Here is a 12440-nt window from a genome sequence, read left to right on the forward strand (position 1 = left end):
AAGACATTGTGTTAAAAAAAAATTAAAGAATACTTTGTTATATAAGAAACAATAAAACTTTATCTTGATAATTAAATAAGAAAATGGTTTCAGATTGAATTGGATTTATGCAAAGATGATCTATGAATCGAGACTTACAAAATAGACAGTTCGAATCGTTGAAGTTTGATATGAAATGACCCATTTTTCCTTTAAAACCCATAATCAATTACCACCCATCACGATAATAAGAAACTATTCTCATAATTTGACCAATAAGATTGTTTACAGATAATAATATATGTTAAACATACATATCATATGAACCGTATCATGTGGACCAATTTAGAATATTAAAAATATTCTTACAGTTAAAAACACAAGAAGTTGTCTTTGCGGAGCAACCTTAATAAGTACAAAACATTATTTTGTCGCGAAAAAGTGTCAAATATCGAAGTGGAAAGTAGACTATTGTTTTGCCAAAGTTCGTAGTTCCAATTACTTCGTGTAAATTTGACAAAAAAGAAAGAAAAAAAATTACTTTGTGTAAAAGTTTGTGAAACTACACATTTTTCATCTGTCATCTGTCTCTTCACATTGTAGATAAGATATAGCACCCCGGCCTCCCTATCTGCATAAGCATTGGAGTTTAATGGTTTTAATGGGTAATGGTCAAGATATGAATAATGCGATTGAGTAAAGTTATCAAACTATTATTTTGTCTTAATTAGCATGTCCTTATGTTACGTAAAAGTTTGTGAAATGAAAAATTTTGAATCATTCAACTTCATGGAGATTGAATATATGCGTAGCGAAAAAGAAAAATATTTAATAGGGTTTTCATTGGTAATAGTTTATGAAATTGACCAAAGCTATTATTTTAGTCTCTCAGTTTTAAAACCAATCAACGTTGTCCCCTCTAAATGGATCACCGCACATCAATTTAGTCATTTCGTTTAAATTTTGTCAAGTGTTATGTTAACATGCTGACTAGGCACACATAAAGGGTCGATAAGTCCAATAATATGTTGTCACATTTATAGAAACTTGACATAATTTATACGGAATGACTAAATGGATGTGTGGTGGCCAATTTTAGGGATGAAATTGATCTATTTTGAAATTAAAGTACCAAAACGAGGATTTTGGTCAATTTCAAAGACTAGTAGTGATAAAAATCCTTTTTAAATGAATTTGAACTATACATTTCAAGGGTAAAAACAAATATAGCAAGGGTAATTTTTTTTACAACTAGATGAAATTGAGCATGAAATATGAAAAGCAAGTGGTCCTTTACTATGGCGGTGGAAAAAAATTGAGCCCTTGCATGATGGTTTGAATTTGAACATTGTCGGTGGTTAATCTAATAACATTTTTTTTTTTTGAGAAAAAGTAATCCGCACTTTAATCATACGCTTTAGTTGGAGAAATGAGAGAAAAAGAGAGGGAGTTTTTAAGTTTGAAACTTTTAAATAGGTTGTTTGAATGAGAGGTTTTTCAATGTGTCCAGAACACCAGACATTACACCATATATTATTATATTGTTATATAAGTGAAGAAAAATTATTTTAGTATCCTCTACTTGTACAATGATAAATAACATGTGTCCGTGTCCCGTACACATTGAAAAACCTCTCGTTTGACCAAAAAAAAATTAATTCAATTAATTCCTCTTTTTGTATACTTTTCCGGTCAAAACCCGCAATTTTGTTTTCATTTGGATCCCAAAAAAAATCATAATTTCCTAAATTCCCAATTTCCATCTAAACTTAATTTACCTCCAAAACAATTTTTTTTTTAAATTTTCCCTCCAAATATTTTAACAAGTCAAATCAAATGCAGCTCCATTTCTCTCCGCTCCCACCCACTCTGTTTCTCTCTCTCCCTCTCCCCCTATTTAGTCAGATCATGAAAACTTTCGACTTCCCATCTCTCTTCTTCCTTCCCCAAATCTTCAACCCCTTCTCTTTCTGCAGCCCAAAATCCATGGCCTCCTTCAAGCCCTCCATTCCTCCCACCAGCGACTCTTCTACCTCCGGCGAGGTCCACGTCATCATGGGTCCCATGTTCGCCGGCAAAACCACCGCACTACTCCGCCGGATCAAGTCGGAGGGAAACAGCGGCAGGTAAATTTGGAATTTTTTTTATCAAACCCAAGTTCGAGTTGTGAAGATTTCTATTAAAGATTGAAGCTTTTTGTTAGATTTGATCGATGCTAAATGGCACCGAAGTTTCATTTTTTTAATGTGTAGGAATGTGGCGATGATAAAATCGAGTAAGGATACGAGATACGCCATCGATTCGGTTGTGACTCATGATGGGGTGAAGTTTCCGTGCTGGGCACTGCCTAATCTGTCGTCGTTTCGGCAGAATTTTGGTGGAGAAGCTTATGACAAGGTAATTCCGGCGCTGGGAAATGTGTAAATTGTTTTTTGGTTTGTAAGTTCTGTTTAGATTTTATCAAGTTATATTTATTTATTAATAATTATTTTGGTTATTGTTTGACTGGACTGGGGCTTTACTATTGGATCTTGGCCTTTGATTTTTGCAAAATATGTTATGGCATTGTAAAACAATTTGATGGTGTAGCCGGATGAGGTGCATTTGTACTGGTTATGTTCCCGCGATGCGGAAAGGCAATTTTTTCGCTTTGATGGTTGCAATGGTTTGATGTTCAGCATAGGTCTTGTTTAGTGTCTCTAATTTGAATTTGATGCATATGATATGTTCTAATTGTCTAATCCCTTTTGGGATATGTTGACAGCTTGATGTTATTGGTATCGATGAGGCTCAGTTTTTTGAAGATCTGTACGATTTCTGCTGCACGGCTGCTGATCACGATGGAAAAACTGTAATTGTTGCAGGCTTGGATGGTGATTACTTGAGGTGCTTTTCAAACTAAATCCCCCTTTCTGTTTTGCTTGTGTGTTTAGTTTCTTTAGTTGGTATTTAGTGCATGGGTGCGTTGTTATTGTTGGCAGGAGGAACTTTGGCTCGGTGCTTGACATAATACCACTTGCTGATTCTGTGACCAAGTTGACGGCTCGATGTGAAATGTGTGGCAAACGAGCTTTCTTTACCCTGAGGAAGACGGAGGAGACTAGGACAGAACTGATTGGCGGTGCTGATGTCTACATGCCTGTGTGTCGCCAACATTATGTCAACGGACAACTTCTCATTAAAACTGCAAGAAGTGTAGTGGAGTCCCATAAATTTAAGTGTGTCAGTGACACATTTGCTGAAGCAACTCCAGTCGTTTAGTGGCAACTCCAGTCGTTTATCGCCTGCGGTTGTAGTCTAACCATATGGAGTTTGGACCCTAACATGGTTTTGTTGGAATGCAGTTGGATGTATCTATCTCTTCTCGTTATGTTAATAGACCGAAGTTTGCTTTAATGCACCACTTCTGCAGTTGTACTTTTACTTATCAATCTAATCTTTAGCTAGTTGTGTTGCTTATTACAAATTTCAATCTCTTTCGTGTGGGATCAATTTGTTAGCATCCTTGCGTTTTTCGATTATTACATGTTGGATATATGAACATGTAATTCTATGTACTCTTGGATACAACATTGCACAAAAATAGATAACTATCCTCATATTGATGCCCTGGTTGCAAGTGAATGAGCAAAACTACATTTTCCAATAAAATTGTACATGAGCAGTTATTCATGCCTTGTTAACAATCATCAGTGGTTCTGATTTTCGCACATTTTATTCTGACGAGTATTCTGCTGCATCGGCTTAGGCCATGGAGAGGAGGCAGCTGGCTTTCTCTTTGGCTTTTTACCTCCAAACAAGGAGATCCGCCGAAGGACCTTCAGCAGTCTACTGGCATACTTTCTCTGTGAGGCAAAATTCACAGAGCCAATGCAACTTGTCACTTGTCCGAGTGGGTTACTTCTTTTGCTTGTTGATCTACCTTCTTTGCCGTACAATTTCATGCTAGGTTCTGTGGTCGAGATCGGCTCTTTCTTTGAAATGCTCTGCCATTGAAGGCTCCGCTTCAAGGACATGAGCTCTTGTTCGAGGTTCTGAATTCTGAAGCTTGTCGACTCATATTCCTTCCTCGATAACTCAGGCCTCTGATTTACATTGTCCTTCTGCAGCAAGAAGCTCAAGGGTCTGCTTCCGGACTCTGCTCCGTCCACATATGGACTATCTCCGAGATTCTGGCTTTTTGAGTTTGGACACCTGGAGCTTTCAAGGCTCCCTGAAAACTCTGGACAATGTGCATATCTGAACGAATCCGAGCATTCTTTGAAAGCTTGGTGTGTGCTGAGCTGCTGGACAAAAAGCGCCTGGACAATCAAACGCAGCGGCATCAATTCATTTTGAACAGCCTCAATGCATGCCTCTTGTGACAGTTTTTGGCAGTTAAGGTACTTGCAGACTGCCCACTTCTCTTCCTGGGATGTATTCGGGTGCGCCTGAAGATCAGAAATTACGCATGAGTTTAGTTAGAGTGTAGAGCTTTTTCAGTAACGACAATAGTGAGGGCAATAGAGGATTAGGCGAGAAGAACTACACACATGAGGGCCAAGTTACCAGACAAGGAACCGAACTCCACAAAAATACAAGAAAGCTCATAACGACCTATATAAAACGGTAGAGTTGATGACGAAGTGTTTACCTTTAAGAAGACGTTCATTGCCCTGTAGAGTTTATCATGGCAGTGTCTGTATGAAATCGGGACTCGTTCAATGAGTTCCATGAACCTTTTAGGCTCCATGTTTGGATCAGGAGCTATGTGGGACAGATATCCATCCCACAATTCTGCAACAATTGTGTTTCCTGCTGAAGGATTGTTGTCCGACTCCATGGTAGATGATACATATGCTGAAATTATGCTCTCCATTGTTGCAAGCTCCGTGCTGGAAGAAATTGACTCACTCCCACTTTTCGGAAACAAGAAGTCTTCCAGCTGAGCAAAGTGCAGCAGAGATACAATCTGCCCTTCCAGCTTCACCCTACTATCGATCCTCATACCTACTTCCAGGGATCTAGAAAGAATTGCGAAGTAAAACCCGACTGGGATGGATCGACTAGCCTTGTCCCCCATCGGCAGCAAATCAAGAACACCTTGTAAAACGACTGAAACTTTGTGATCATCCCCACTTCTCTGACCAGAATTCTCCCAGAATTGGAGGGTTTTCGTCGAAAGCACCCACTTGTTAGCATAGAAAACAATGATGGGGCTCAAGTACTTTTCCTTCATGCCTTGCCTTCTCAAAGATCCTATAATCCTCTTAAAAAATCCAAACGGCAGCGCAATGAGATCCTTGATCCAAAGGTCTTGACTCAGAATCTCCCTCCCAATTTCACAGCTCCAATTTCGCGTGCTCAATGCTTCCAACGTGAGCACAGGCGTGTCACGCCTTCTCTCTGGGTCAAGGATCTCCATGCAGGCCATGAAGGCGAGGCACTCTATGCACCGGCTCACGATGAGCAGGTCTTCAGACCACGGAAGTAAAGCTTGGCACTTTTGAAGTACTATCAGGGTGTCATCCCAGCTCTGCATGACCACTTGGTTTAAGTAGAGATCAAAGCGCTCGCAGAGGTTCCCGGAGGAGTAGTCTTCTGTCATCTCAAGAAACTCTGCTGCACATCTGAGGGCTACCACATTGAATGGATCAATCAAGGTGGAGGAGCCATAGATGAAGAGTGCAATCATCTCGAAAGTCTCTGGCCCGCCAGGGAACCCCGGTGGCAGCTCAATCTCATTTGATTCGTTCAATCTCTTGTTGAAATATCCACTCTTCGAAAAAAGTGGGAACTGAACAAAAATCACAAACTCAAAATATTAGACCAAACTTTAACAATTTTGTTAAGAAATCGAGAGCCGTGATCTCCTACAGAGAACTAGTGCAAAATGATATAAACGCGATTGAGAACACAAAAGTAAACAATCACGAACAACCGACAGAAGAATTTAACTTAGCTCCCTAGCTCAAATTCCACGAATAACCAAACTGAGTCGTATAATTCTACTTTTGATTTCTTACCTTGTGGAGGTTGAAGATCTTTCCGCCAACACGAACGCTAACAGAAACAGGCAAACCGGTTTCTTGTGTCCTGAGACAAGATTCACCACGCATGAAAAACTCAACAAAAAAGTGCTCAAATTCAATGCTACAAAGTTGCTAACATATTCCAACAATCTTACCATGATAAAATCTTGATCTTGAGTAAGGCGGAGACGTTCGGAGAAGAGAAAGGACTCGACGCCACGGAGCTGTCTTTCAAAGGGCTTGCAACTTCCATTGGAAGAGCTCATAAAAAGCTCTGAGAGACTGGAGATTTAGTGAAGCTGAAACTTTGACAAGGCAATGGCTTATGGAAGTGCATTCTACGCTTAAGCATAAGCATGTGGTTTATAAATATAAGCATATTTTGGCTGCCCAATTGCCATAAAATCCTCGGGATTTGTCTCACTAATCGAAGAAAATTATACGTAATAACTTGTCGAATTGGCAAAACAAGTGGAATTAAGTGCAAGAATGATTTGAAATTAAAGAGATGGTTTAATTAATTAATTGATTAATATGTTAAATTAGAAAATGTGTCCACGCAGACACATTCGTGCAAAATTGTTTTTGTGTAGTCAAAGTCAAATGCACACGAGTGAAAGTTGAAACACTCTGAATGTCCAAATTTTGAGGCTTCAAAAACGTTCTCGAGTGGTGAGTAGTTGAATTCTTGGTGCAACCAAGTCAGCAGAATATGGTTAATTTCCACTCCTTTCCATGTTGTTTGCTTGCATCACAAGTTTCGTGTCCATGCATGTATGTGACTCCCCAAACTAGAACATCATCAATTTAAATGAAATTCTTAGCCATCCGATTGGTATTTATAAGCACATGTAAGGTTCTTGGTATTTATAAGAACTTTGATAAAGTTCTTGAAAAGCCTAGCTACTTGATAATAAAGTTATTGAAAGCTTAGCTGCTTGATAATTACTGACATCGAATTTCTTTAACTATTTCATTTAGAGGCACTAGTGTCTATTATGTTAAAAGCTAATTTGATAATTACTAACGTCAAATTTCTATGACCATTTCATTTAGCGACATTGGTCTTTATTATGTTGCAGTTCTTAGTTCAAATTTCACAGACGATAAAAGAACAAAAAAATTACCTCACGACAACTGAGGGTAGTTTGGGGACATGAGAGAGGATATGCAAATGCCATGCATGCATGCAGCCATGAAAAGTCTACAGAAAGGGAGGTGGGAGATGGTGAATTGGTCAAGGAGAATTGCAAAGGATGTGTTGGGGGAAGAAGAAAAGGAAGAATGAGGTATATGCGTGAATAAACTAGTAAAACGAGAGTTTTGAGGAAATGATGATTAAAATAATGATAAAAGGGAAAGATGATGGAGTGCGGGTAAAGCAGGTCAAGCTTTGTGAATGTGATATGAAGTATCTAGCAGACACCCAAAACGGCACGGCTTCTCAATATTTCTTTGGTGCTTCGGATGAAGGGCTTTTGCTTTGCTTTCTCCTACCAACTCCCAATCCCCAAAACGACTTTTTCTTTGCATGTCCATGGTACTAATTTATACTTCCTTTTTATATTTTTATATATAATTATATAATTATATATATATTGATGTATGTACTATATATATAGATATATATAGGAAAGGGATCCTCTCCGGATCCATTTCCACCTAATCCACCTAGTTCGGGATTCGGGCGGTTGGAATTTGATCAAATGACTACAATTATTATCACTTTTAAAAGGGCATTCTATTTGTAGCCGTTTGATTAAATTTCAAAGACCTAGATCCCGGACTAAGTGGATTGGGTGGAAAGGGATCCGGAGAGAATCCCTTTCCATATATATATATATATACTTATACATATATATGCACATACATATATATACATATACGTATACATGTACATATATATATACACACACACATACAGATTGCTTAAGGGGAAGGATCCCCATTTTTCTAAAAAAATGAGGACACGCTCCCCACCGTTGGATTTAACTTTAATGAAATTGTGTGTTTGAGATTGTGTGACCTGTGTTTTAATCTCAACCACACAATTTCATTAAAACCAATCTAACAGTGGGGAGCGTGTCCCCATTTTTTTTGAAAAAATGGGGATCCCTCCCCTTAAACAATCTTTATATACATATATATATAGATATATGTCCATGTACTAAATACGTAACATGTCTTGGAAATGTTTGTTCTAAAATAATTAAACAAACCATTGAATAAGTAAAATCCAGTACCGGCTCTGAGGGGGAGCAACTTGTACGATTACAGATACGTACTATCCTTGTGCGTATGAGCTGAGCTGTATTGTATTGTGGGTTACAGCAAAATCTCAGGGACTTTGAAGTACAGCTATGATCCTTTTGGATCAAGCAACACATTCCTTCAAATTTGCAAGGACACAATAATTTTAATCAGTCAATTAATCGCTGGCAATATTTCCAAGTGGGAAGTATATACATATATATATATATATATATATATATATACGAGGGGCACCCCACAAAGAAGGAGATAAAATATTGCTAATCTGACTCTTAATTCTTCTATCTTAAGCTTTGAATTGGCTAAATAATAAAACACTTGATTAAACATAGTACTGAGAGCACCGACGTTTTCCCAACTGATGTAACACATAATATAACAGTAGCTTAGTCGTTGTTAATAAGTGCGGTTCAGTATGCGCTCAAAGTTGAACGATGAACCGTCGCGGCATCGCTGGGATTATGTGCCATTTGGGCAGTTTTTTGCTTGATGGACACTTGTGCAAAAACAAACTAAAACTTTCCCATAATATTTTCGAAGACCTCTAAAAGCAAGATCACTATGGAGTATAGAGTACCAGCATTCATTTTTAGTACAAACCCAACTGCACAGGTCAAGAACTACGAGGGAATACACAGAATTATCATCACTACAGAGAGAGAGAGAGAGAGAGAGAGAGAGAGAGAGAGAGAGAGAGAGAGAGAATAGGCATATACTTGAACAGAAACCCACAAGCTTGGGTCAGGCTCTTACTGATTGACTTCAGACAAGAAGGGATCCCTGAGAAGATCAGAGGCTGTAGGTCTTGCCCTCGGCTGGGCTATGGCTTTCTCAATGAACGCCTTCACCTCTGGATCGTTCACCTTGTTCAATGCTAAAGGCTTCATACCTGTTGTCACCTTCTTGTATATCTTAGCAACAGAGTCGCACTCGCTGTATGGTATCTCCATTGTCACCATCTCCAGCAAGCACAGCCCGAATGAGTATATGTCCACCATCTCTGTGTAATCCTCTTCATACAGCTCGGGCGCCATGTACTCGGGTGTACCTATAATCGAATGTGCTAAGTGGTTCTTTCCCACTATTGCTGCAAACCCCAGATCACCAATTTTCACCTATAAATGAAAAGCATAATGGTTAAGGGTCATAGTCTTCATGAAATGTTCCATGAAAAAAGGCCATAACGACTTGGGACTTCGTATTTGTATTCATATAATATTAGGTAATTAGACAGGGAAGTAGGCGTATCATTTCTGAGTTTTGTTCAACTCTTCAATCAAATACGTAATGCTCTTTCGGGGTTCAGTGAACTAGATGTAGCAACGGATATCGGGGTTCAGTGAATTACTATGACCTTATGGTGACGCAGTGCAGAATATAGATATGGAAATGGAACATTCTTAAAAAAAGGATAGGATGGAAAAGTGTGCTCACTGAAAACACAAAGAAATTGAACCTCGTCTAGTGGCATGAGCTACCAAGATTCATTTTCCATCAAAGTGTGTTAAAAAAGCGATCACAAGATTAAGAACACTGTCACAGATAAGGGTTTTGAGAAGAAATTACGTTCTATTGCTAGCAATACAAACCAACTCTGCTGAAAAAATGCTGCCTACAAGTAATCAAATCTATGGTCACAAAAATCAGGAGAAACAAGTTGACACAAGTGATGAGTTATAATTACTTGGCCAGTATTCCCGTTGATGAAGATGTTGCTGCAATTAAGATCTCTGTGAATGATGCACGGCTCATGCGTATGGAGGTATTCCAATCCCTCAAGCACCTGTCTCGACCACTTCTTCAGAGCCTTAAGCGACACACGGGGATGCTTCTCCCTGTACTTCCTCAGGTTTCCAGAATTGCACACCTCAGTGATAAAATTCAAAGTGTTATGCGCCTCTTCCTTCCAAACACTGTGACAAACAATGATATACTTGTTCTTCAATTGCCTCAACAGCTTAACCTCAGAGTAAAGCCGATTAATGAGTGTTGGATCGTCACTGAAATTGCACAACCGGACCTTATTCCAGGCCACCTCTATACCATCCTCCTGATCAAAAGCCCTATAAACCTTCTTCACAGCACCATGACCAAGGAGATCAGCATACCGCCCATACCGTCCAGTTGGATCAACCTCCACAAATGGTTCAGCATCCCGATCAGATGCATTCGAATTCCCAACTGGCATCTTCAAAGATCACTCTGATCTGATGTGGAATAAAACCAGTTAAAGCTAGAAACAACTGCGCCCTTCACAAGGGACTTCAAGTCATGAGACGATTGACCCTAACGAGCCCAACAGAACAGAACCGCTACCCCTACTTCTGCGATGCATTAGTATTGATTTACTCTATTTTTACCAGCAATTAATAACAAACTTAAAACTAGAACAAGTAAAGATCTGAATGAAGAAATGCAGATGTCATACGATAGTAACAAAATTGGAAATGGGATTTTTTTACTATCACTGTCTAAACATGTAGACACATTCATACGGCGATACTGCAAAATCATCAACAGGCAATCTAATAACTAACCAAAAGGAAAAGAGCAAAATAAATTAGAAACTTCGAGAATCAAAATTGTAAGGTACAGAAAGATTAGCTCCAACGCCGATTCATACATTTTTTTTCCGGCTACAAATCTCTATTCATTTGAAGTTTTCAACTACAGAACTCGGTTTCAATTGCGTAAATGTATCTCAATACACAATGATGCATGAAGAACACAAAGAAACACAATTCAAGCAAACAACAAAACCAAGAACAAGTTGGAAAAATTATTTATTGAAGCGCTAATCATGCTTAATTATATGAATTTGAAGCCAACAACAGTAAGAAAGATCGTAAGAGACCGCTAAATACATCAAGATTAATCAAGACTAGTGCTAATTACATCAGGATTAATCAAGTAAACAAGTAATTAATGTTGATTCGAGCAAGGATTACAGGACTCCATTTCTTATAGCATGCAATTCTAGAGAGAGAGAGTACCTTGAGATTCTTGGGCAAACGCAGTGAAGCTCTTGGACGCAGAGAGAGAGAAGAAGAATTGGAAATTGTGACTGTTCAAAGGGAAGGCGGTTTTTATAACCGCCGGGAAGCGGGGAGCACTGGCTACGACGACGTCGTATGGCGATGTAATAACGACGCAAACTTTGCTTTTTCATCTGTTTCCGTATCAAAAAAAAAAAAAAAGGGTAAATTACATAATACCCTATTAAGTTTGAGGTTTATTACAACCTCATACAACAACTTTAAAACATTTCACTTTCATACATCAAATACCATTTTATTTCAAAATAACACCTCCGTTAGATTTTCCATCCACTTGTCTGTTAAATGCTGACGTAGCTTCCACATTTGTGCTTATGTGGCTGCCATGTGGTAAAAAAATAATTTTTTATACATTACAAATATTATAATATAACACTATTAAAAAAAATAAAAAAATAAAAAAAATAAAAAACTCTCAACCTTCTTCTTCCCCGCTCCCATATTCCCCCAACCTATACCCCGCCGAAACCCCATCTCCTTCATCTTCCCATCCGTCCTCCCTCCCTGTAACCCAAATCCAAAACCACTCTCACCCATCCTCCACCTCCTTCGCGCACCCATCTTCCCATCTCCCCCACCCCCACCCGAGCCCAACCTGCAACCTAGAAAGAAAAAAGAGAGAAAAAAAAAAACCCCCCATCTTCATCTTCCCTGCAACCCACCCCTTTCTCCTCCCTCTCGTCCTCTCGTCTTCCCCAAACACACCGTGCACCCATCCTCCACCTCCTCCTCCGCACCCAGTATCTGCAACCCAGAAAAGAAAAGGAGAAAAAAAAAACTCATCTCGTCGGGGAGGGGGATTTAACGGGAGTGGGTCGTCGGGGGGGGGGGGGTGGGATTTGACGGGAGTGGGTCGTCGAGGGAAGGGGGATTTGACGGGAATCGGTCGTTGGGGGGTGGGGGGGAGAGGAGGAGGTTGCTGCGCTGGGTTTCTGGGGGGATTAATGGGGAGGTGGGTTTGGGATTAATTGGTTTCTGGTTTTGGGGGTTGCAGGTAAAGCTTTCAGGTTTTTTTTTTTTTTTTAATATTTAGAAGATTAGATTTTTTTAAAATAAAAATTTTAAAAATAATTTTTTTGCCATATGGCAGCCACATCAGCATTTAACAGACTAATGGATGGAA

At 39.1% G+C, this 12440-nt stretch overlaps 3 protein-coding genes across 7 annotated transcripts; 1 reads left to right on the forward strand and 2 right to left on the reverse strand.

The window, feature by feature from the left end:
* Positions 1-1815: 1815 nt before the first annotated feature.
* On the forward strand, positions 1816-3445 carry LOC126610785 (thymidine kinase a-like). The gene is made up of 4 exons (XM_050278913.1): positions 1816-2105; positions 2232-2376; positions 2744-2865; positions 2961-3445. The coding sequence occupies exons 1-4, from the start codon at positions 1816-1818 to the stop codon at positions 3238-3240; spliced, it is 837 nt and encodes a 278-aa protein (XP_050134870.1). The 3' UTR covers positions 3241-3445.
* Positions 3446-3556: 111 nt separating this feature from the next.
* LOC126610781 (BTB/POZ domain-containing protein At5g48130) lies at positions 3557-8670 on the reverse strand. Of its 3 annotated transcripts, none has more exons than XM_050278908.1 (5): positions 8234-8670; positions 6146-6289; positions 5985-6054; positions 4613-5755; positions 3557-4409 (listed from the first exon to the last, which is right to left on the reverse strand). In XM_050278908.1, the coding sequence occupies exons 2-5, from the start codon at positions 6241-6243 to the stop codon at positions 3669-3671; spliced, it is 2052 nt and encodes a 683-aa protein (XP_050134865.1). In that variant the 5' UTR covers positions 6244-6289; positions 8234-8670; the 3' UTR covers positions 3557-3668. The 3 variants fall into 3 exon arrangements, with proteins under 3 accessions (XP_050134865.1, XP_050134864.1, XP_050134863.1); XM_050278907.1 differs by lacking the exon at positions 8234-8670 and adding an exon at positions 7118-7790; XM_050278906.1 differs by lacking the exon at positions 8234-8670 and having other exon boundaries at positions 6146-7790.
* Positions 8671-8765: 95 nt separating this feature from the next.
* Positions 8766-11413, reverse strand: LOC126610783 (probable serine/threonine-protein kinase WNK11). Of its 3 annotated transcripts, none has more exons than XM_050278911.1 (3): positions 11255-11413; positions 9946-10468; positions 8766-9376 (listed from the first exon to the last, which is right to left on the reverse strand). In XM_050278911.1, exons 2-3 carry the CDS (start codon positions 10447-10449, stop codon positions 9011-9013), a joined length of 870 nt encoding a protein of 289 aa, XP_050134868.1. In that variant the 5' UTR covers positions 10450-10468; positions 11255-11413; the 3' UTR covers positions 8766-9010. The 3 variants fall into 3 exon arrangements, with proteins under 3 accessions (XP_050134868.1, XP_050134867.1, XP_050134869.1); XM_050278910.1 differs by having other exon boundaries at positions 9946-10585; positions 11255-11399; XM_050278912.1 differs by having other exon boundaries at positions 9946-10582; positions 11255-11374.
* Positions 11414-12440: the final 1027 nt, after the last annotated feature.

This window comes from Malus sylvestris, chromosome 17 (assembly GCF_916048215.2).
Source record: "Malus sylvestris chromosome 17, drMalSylv7.2, whole genome shotgun sequence".
Lineage (NCBI taxonomy): Eukaryota > Viridiplantae > Streptophyta > Magnoliopsida > Rosales > Rosaceae > Malus > Malus sylvestris.

Excerpts from the sequence above, each read along its gene's own strand:
- LOC126610785 (XM_050278913.1), top strand. The coding sequence starts at position 1,816 with ATGCAGCTCCATTTCTCTCCGCTCCCACCCACTCTGTTTCTCTCTCTC. Across the intron at positions 2,106-2,231 it reads TCGGAGGGAAACAGCGGCAG|GAATGTGGCGATGATAAAAT; the intron begins GTAAATTTGGAA and ends TTTAATGTGTAG. Across the intron at positions 2,377-2,743 it reads GTGGAGAAGCTTATGACAAG|CTTGATGTTATTGGTATCGA; the intron begins GTAATTCCGGCG and ends ATATGTTGACAG.
- LOC126610781 (XM_050278908.1), bottom strand. The coding sequence starts at position 6,243 with ATGGAAGTTGCAAGCCCTTTGAAAGACAGCTCCGTGGCGTCGAGTCCT. Across the intron at positions 6,055-6,145 it reads AAGATCAAGATTTTATCATG|GACACAAGAAACCGGTTTGC; the intron begins GTAAGATTGTTG and ends ATCTTGTCTCAG. Across the intron at positions 4,410-4,612 it reads CAATGAACGTCTTCTTAAAG|GCGCACCCGAATACATCCCA; the intron begins GTAAACACTTCG and ends TCTGATCTTCAG.
- LOC126610783 (XM_050278911.1), bottom strand. The coding sequence starts at position 10,449 with ATGCCAGTTGGGAATTCGAATGCATCTGATCGGGATGCTGAACCATTT. Across the intron at positions 9,377-9,945 it reads TCAACGGGAATACTGGCCAA|GTGAAAATTGGTGATCTGGG; the intron begins GTAATTATAACT and ends TTTCATTTATAG.